The sequence below is a fragment of the Nuphar pumila genome, chromosome 5 (genome assembly GCF_984573655.1).
Source record: "Nuphar pumila chromosome 5, dmNupPumi1.hap1.1, whole genome shotgun sequence".
In the NCBI taxonomy this organism is placed as follows: Eukaryota; Viridiplantae; Streptophyta; class Magnoliopsida; order Nymphaeales; family Nymphaeaceae; genus Nuphar; species Nuphar pumila.
The window spans coordinates 135,290,303-135,297,673 of record NC_143253.1 but is presented as its reverse complement, the minus strand read 5'-3'; the positions used below and the strand labels follow the sequence as shown (position 1 = coordinate 135,297,673).

At 43.6% G+C, this 7,371-nt stretch overlaps 1 protein-coding gene across 1 annotated transcript; it reads right to left on the bottom strand.

Annotated features, from left to right (window-relative positions):
- Positions 1-219: 219 nt before the first annotated feature.
- On the bottom strand, positions 220-4,620 carry LOC149838887 (nuclear protein). Its single transcript, XM_090006862.1, has 5 exons — positions 4,070-4,620; positions 3,048-3,265; positions 1,342-1,470; positions 526-657; positions 220-450 (listed from the first exon to the last, which is right to left on the bottom strand). The coding sequence occupies exons 1-5, from the start codon at positions 4,386-4,388 to the stop codon at positions 337-339; spliced, it is 912 nt and encodes a 303-aa protein (XP_089862988.1). The 5' UTR covers positions 4,389-4,620; the 3' UTR covers positions 220-336.
- Between the last annotated feature and the right edge of the window lie 2,751 nt (positions 4,621-7,371).

The following is a 7,371-nucleotide window of genomic DNA, read 5'->3' as shown; positions in this document are numbered from 1 at the left end:
ATCCCTGTTGAAAAGCCGGATAACACTATAAATCATTATGGAGCTCGTTGAAAACCCGAAAATACTACAAATCGCTGTAGGAAAGCCCGATAACACTACAAATCGTTGTTGGAAGGCCCCAAATCGTGATGGGCAACTTATGATTGCACTAGGCCGGCTATTTACGAGGCATCGCTAAGTTGGATTGAAAACAATTTATACAAATGTTTCTCCCCAGTAGTTAATTTCTCTCTTGTTATTAAGGTCATATCTCCGTACAAGTTACAATAAACAGTAATGCAAACAATTGCATTTCCAAGGACTCGAGTATCTGAGATTGAAGGGAATGCCTATGTGCTAGATGATCTTCAGTTCCTTCAGCCAAGCTGTGTGCAAGGGACACGGGTCTGGCTTGCCGCTGGCTGTAGCCTTTTGTGTGAGTGAATAGAACCAGCCATTTCTCCATTTGAACTGCATTAACAGTTGTTAGAAATAACAAACTCAGAGCCTAGAGATGAAACTACCTCTAAAACTAAGTACGATTACCTCTTTCACGGCAGTTGGAAAATGTGCAACAGCCCTAGAATAAGCACAGAGTCTTTCCACCATGCCTGAATCAAACTCGACACAGGTCTCTGCAGCTGCAGCTGATGCAAGCTCCTCAATGAGACTAGCAACCTGTTAAATGGGCCAAGTAGATGCTTATTACAGTATTTGTGTTCTCAGCAAGAGAGAGAGAGGGAGAGGGAGCAAATATTACACCCCAATTTTGGAGATCCAAATGGAAGAAGCAATGCACCAAATGGGTTTTCACTGATATTTTGTAGGTTTTTCTTAATAACCCTCACAATTGCATGCACGCTACCAAATTAAGAATCAATTACCTACATTAACAATGGTTCCTGCAAATTCACAGCAATCCCAACACCATGACATCAAATTTGACTTAACATGCAATGGAACTAGATACTCCCAATCAAAAATGGTCCTTTGCTCATAAATTATGGTTCATGTTCATAGAGAAGTCATCTGAACAACTTTTATAGACTGTTATTCTTTCTAAATGCTTCAAGTTAGCAGTTCGGAAAACTCTACCTATTCTGGTGTTGATGGCAAGAGGTCTATATTTCTTGGTTTCGGTAGGACTCCTTATGAATACTATTTCTATATAAGCATATATAATTCAGATAATAGATAGCATATTGATCATGATTGAGCATTGACATACAAATACCTTCCATAATGTAAGTACACACCTAAAACAATCAAAAGAAACCCATATGGAACTTGGATATAAATGTCATTTCGAATTTATGTGAATGAAGTGAAACTTGGAGATTTATCATTATTAAGATTGCTTACTTCATCACGGTACAAACTCTCCGCAGCACCCACATTAGCCCCTGGATGGCGAGCTCCAACAAGCATGAAAGCTGAAATCCATATCAACTTCTCCAGCATCTGCTTCTCAAAGGTTTCTTTGTCAAGGATCTGGACCAAAAGACAAGTAAACAAGAGCCATTTGCATTTCATTTTGGCAGATAAAATTAAATACCATATTTGCCAGATGAAAAGGTCAGTCAGTGTATGACAACCTTTTGATAAGTAGCAGCATCAAAGAAACATGTATTTCTCAGACTGTATCAGGTAAATCTGTTTTCTACTTTATCAATACAATATCAAGAATATTGTAACATTCAAAGATCAAGAATATTAAAAAAAAAATGGGATAAGACATAACAAAAGCTTTCTGAATATCAGATTCTGTATATGGAAATAAGATTTAAATGAGATAGGAAACTGAGTTTCTCTTTTAAAGAGCGAAAGAAAAGGAAATAGAAGGAAACAGGATCTTTGAGGCATGACATCCACGTCAACAGTAGTTGCAGAACATTCTCCTTCACAACCTACATATATGCCACCACACTGCCCCAAAACAAGCTAATATACTACTACGTGCCTGCAGCCAAATCATGATCACCATGCTTGCAGGTTACCAGGTGCTCTCTCTCTCTCTCTCTCTCTCTCTCTCTCTCTCTCTCTCTCTCTCTCTCTCTCTCTCTCTCTCTCTCTCTCTCTCTCACACACACACACACACACACACACTATATATATATATATATATATAGAGAGAGAGAGAGAGAGAGAATGGGGATTGGGCTGCCCCCTTTTTCATTAGGTCACCATTACGACACTCCAAAAATCATAATTTTAGGTGCTTTACGCTAGATCTGAACCATTAGATATGTTTATCATTGCTTATTTATTAAGAATCAAGCTTTGTTTCAAATTAATTTAATGCAAACCATTGATTTTTTTTACCTCTTTAAAATATACATCTGAACATAAAGATGCCTAATCAAAAATATGTTTTCTAGTGAATAAACAATGATAAACACATCTAAAGGTTCAGATCTAGCATAAAACACCTAAAACTATGAATTTTGGAGGGTCCTAACAGTGACCTAACGAAAAAGGGGACAGCACAATCCCCATTCTCACACACACACACACACACACACACACACACACACACACACACACATATATATATATATATATATATATATATATATATATAACGATGGAAATTTGTCTATGCAACCATATAGGTCACTCTGATGCACCAACATCTGTCCTGTTTTCCCATGTTAAACTTAAATAGTTCATTGGCACAGCTTTACCTGGTGTTTCTGCATAGCAGGAAAAGAAAAATCTTTCCAAACCAGAACAACTTTCCTTTCTTCTCTCAAAGTTGGCCCTCCCGGGGGCATTGGTTTTATAAATGCTTAAAGGAAGATAACAGTAACACTCAACAATAGGATACCTCCTTGTTCTAAAATGAAAACTTATCATAATAAAGAAGATGCTTTACTTCTTATCAGAAGTGCAACATGACTTTTCAGACAGTACAGCTACAATTCCATTTGTACAGACTCATGGATACGTGCAATATATGTTAATGATTTATTAAAAATGTTCAAAATAATCACTGACAGGAAACAACGCTCTGTCCCAAGGCTCCCTGGCATTCCAATTAATAAAGAAAAAGCTACCTGGTGAATTACCTTGCACGAAAGGCCACCAGAACGCAACCTTGTAGCCAATGTGTAAGCCCACTTTCCATATGCTGCAGTCAATCCCTCAGGATTCAAATCTGTTTTTCCATCAACGGGAGGCTCACCAAGTTTTGACACGGCAAAGTAGGCCAAAACCTGGTCAGAATCATGCAAACCTTTGCTCTGCAACCATGGCTCCAGCATTCCATTCTGGAAAAACACCAGGTCTGCAGGGCAGTTAAAGCCAAATCCTTGGTTCTTCAAGAAGGTCAAATAACAACAGAAATACAGTGTAACGCACCTCTATTACAAACACAAAAGTTGAGATGATGAATTTACATTTTTAACTGCGAATGACAGCGACAAAGCCCAGAGTTTGAGCATCAACAGTTTGAAACTTGGAGCATCAGCTGGAACTTAAAAATAGCCTAATGGTAATCATGGTGATGGCGGTAACCCAATGGCTATATTGTTAAAAAGAAGGTGGCATAAGCAATGTTGGTACTCAAGATTCCCTAACCAGGGATTCCATCCATGTCCATCTTGCCAATAGAACGTCTTCTCAATTACAATAGCAAAAATCAAAATCGCCAATAGAACAAAAGGATGGTACACAAAGGGGACCCAGAAAACAGAAAGCAGAAGAAAGTAATACCATAAATTAGAGGGGTTCAAGTGCATTATACTGGATGTTCTCAAGGAAACGGTCACTTGTTATAGTTTAAACATTTTTCCTTTTTTTTTTTTGGAAGGAAACAGTTTGAACAATTTTCAAGAGTATGGCTGATGCCAAATGGAAGTTCCAGTTAGGCATAGACAAAATTGGTGGTCTACTGCGGCATGTTAAGGGGGTGTTTCGGTATACCAACTTATCCAGAAAAACGGAATAAGGCAGGAAATTGCATTATGCTCCATAATACAAAATCCCAACTTATCCCATTTATCTGGATAAGTGGGGTGCATCAAAAGACCACCTAGGAGAGTCAAGAATACTAGGAAGTCAAAGAAGTAGAAGGGTTACAATTACATACCGCCCCAACGAGAGGGAGGGGTAGCTTCGAGCACAGCGTCCAGGTCGTCGTTCCTGGTGCAGACAAAGATGGGGCCGGGGAAGTCGGCAGGTACGGTCTGGCCTCTGCGGATGAGGACGTCCTGGCCGGTGCCCATGCCCTGCAGCGCCTGCCCGACCCTCCCTCCCCCTACAATGATTGCAGGAAGGATTGAGCTGCTGCCTTCTACTGCCATCGATGATGCCTTTGGCCTCACCAGCAGAGACTTGATGGTAGTTTTGGTGTTGGTACTCTCGCAACGTAGTAGAAAGGATGAAATGGGGATTATGCCGATACCCATCCTCCTCCCTGAAGTAGGCCCTTTTATTCTTGCTCTCTAAACATTAGTTCTTTTTTTTTTCTTAAATGGCAAAACACGTATCCTCTTGCAAGCACTGCTGATGGAAGGCTAAACGAATGAGAACCACTCTTTTTTAGGGTGTTTGGATGCCACATATCCAGAAAATTGGGATATGCTTCACATTTTTTCTGTATAAAGAGGCTTAGGCCGTTGATTCATTTTTCTGGATAAACGGAGAGAGAGAGAGAGAGAGAGAGAGAGAGAATAGCTGCCAAAGACCCGTGATCCGGCTTTACTTGTGACATGTTAGTTTATTTTCATTTAAAAAAGGGTTGGTTTGTATTGGCGGGATAGCATTGGCTACCCTCGCGGGTAAGGAACCTCTTAATTAGAAATCATATGGAAATTGTTTTTGACCAAATTGGTCAAAATACCTAGTTTTTACTTTTGATGTTTAAATTTTTTTTTTTTTTTTTTGAAAGGCAAGCTGGGGTTAGGCAGACCCCTACCGGATATCATTCGATTGTAAAAATTGTGTTACAGTAAAATCTATACATTATCCCTGCCAGGGTCCAGTCTTGGGGGGTCCTTCCAAGATTTGTAGATCCCCCTCACATCGATTGAAGAGCTCACCATCGATGCGACCAAACCTGAACCCCACTCTCTTTATTGAACTTCTCATGGTGTTCCAGTTCAGGGGCTGTCATTCTGATGGCCATCCAATCTCTGTTGCAAAAGCTTCTTCCTCAGTGTTGCCTCATTGCGCCCATAGACTCTTGAGGCAACAACAACCTTTGTCTGGTCCTCCGCTAACACCGTCATTAATTAATCCGAACAAAACAGAATATCTTCTCTGTAAAAGAGTTTCACACACAAACAATCCTACAATTTTCTACCCATTCACCATTCCAAGTTAACCAGAAACTCGAGAACTCTTTCTCAAACTGTTTCATATTGTTTCCCATAACTTTAGTCTCTAACAAGAACGCAAGGTCCGATCTCTGATTTTTCAACACTTCAAAAACTTGTCAGCGGGCCCACTGGCGGCCCAGCCCTTTAAAATTCCACGACACTAGCTTCATGAGAAACCACTGGGGGAAAGGTAAACTGAACCGAAATGCCCGCAGGTTGTCTTTCCTCTCTGAGGGTTGCCACATCTCCTTCTGCAGTTTCTTAATTATGAGCTGGGTCTCTGACACCTCCGTCGGGTCATCATCTACCTGTTGGATTAACCACCACGATTAACGTGGTGGTTATCCACAATGTGGATACATCCCCATTGAAGGGTGATCATGCCGATAAATCAGCTAAAGGGGAACGGTGTGTAACCGTTCCCACCTTATGCATATAAATGTACAGGGTATCATGAACAACCCTGAGTGTGTGAAAAAGGGAGATCGAAGGTCTGCTCACCGATTGCATACGGAAGCCTGGGCTCGTGAAGGGCTGCAGTCCGGCTGAGCGGAAAATTCCGGCGACTAACTCCGGCGACCTCCGACCTCCGTAAATGGCAGCATCAGGTACGCTGTCTACTGCTTTTTCTGTTTTTGTTTTTTTGCAAGGTCACTGCTACAGTGACGCCGTAAGTATTGCCTCCTCGCCAGACTTCGATCCTCGCCGGAAACCCAACATTGGGTTATGGGCCCACACCACGTTTCCTGCTACGCGGGGTGTGCTCCGGTTTTGACCAGAAACACAGGTCATCGTGGGGTGACCCTGCTGCTGGTCACCGGCGCCTGTCGCCGGCACCGGCGACTGTCGCCGTTGGGCGACAATATAAAAAAAAAAAAGGTTCTTACCTCTGTTCACGGGGGTTTTTTCCTGTCGGCGAGGATCCCGCTGGCATCTTCATCCGCCATCAGGAGGCTGCGGGAGCCGTTGCCGGCGACTATTGAGTCGCCGGATTTCAGAAAAACTTCTGCAGCAACCATTTTGGCTGGCGGATGGTTGTTTTCGCCGGAGTTGGAGCTCCATCTGATGGCGGCGTTGGTCGCCGGCGGATGACGGTGTTGGTCGCCGGCGAATGGCGGCGTTGGTCGCCGGTAGGCGCCGGCGCTGGTTGCCGGCAGGCGGCGGCAACACCCTGCAAATTTTGAAAAAGGGGCGAAATGGGGTTCTGTAAACCCTAACTCGACCCTTAATTTTTGTTTTTTCGGGTCGGGTTCATTTTTGAACCGGACCCGACCACCTGAAATTGATCCATAAAGTGATCCGAATCGGATCAGGGATTCGGGTGGGGACCCGCTCGGGTCCGACCCGGATAAGGAAAACCCCGGGTCAGACCCGGATCCAGCAGTAACCGGGTCCGACCCGGATCCGGTATGTATCGGGTCTGGCCCGGATCCAGTAATACCGGGTCCGACCCGGATCCGGACTTTACCGGGTCCGACCCGGATCCGGACTTTATCGAGTCTGACCCGGATCCGGTTAGTACCGTGTCTGACCCGGATCCGGTTAGTACCGGGTCTGACCCGGATCCGGTTAGTACCGGGTCCGACCCGGATCCAGTTGTAACCGGGTCCGACCCGGATAAGGACTGTACCGGGTCTGACCCGGATCCGGATAACCCCGGGTCTGATCCGGATCCAGTTAGCAGTCGGGTCTGACCCGGATTCAGAAGGGTCCAGGCACTATTTGGCCTGAACCGGATCAGGGACTGACTCAGTCCCCTTCCGGGACCGGTTCGGAGCCGTTTTTGGCCGGTTCCTTCCAGTTTCTCACCGGTTCCGAGATGCTAAGACCCTGTTTCCTTAAATATAAGAAAATATAGGGGTTTTTGGCATACGGTTATAGGGTTTTAATGAACTTTTGTTCATATTTGACCGGGTTCATAAGGTTCAAAACCGGTTCGGACCCTTGGATGACCGGTTCGGGGCTGTTTCAGACCGGTTCAGAGTACTTTAAGACCAGTTCGTGATACATATGACTGGTTCATTCAGTTTAAGAACCATTTTGAGGGTCATATGTCTAGTCCATTCGGTTT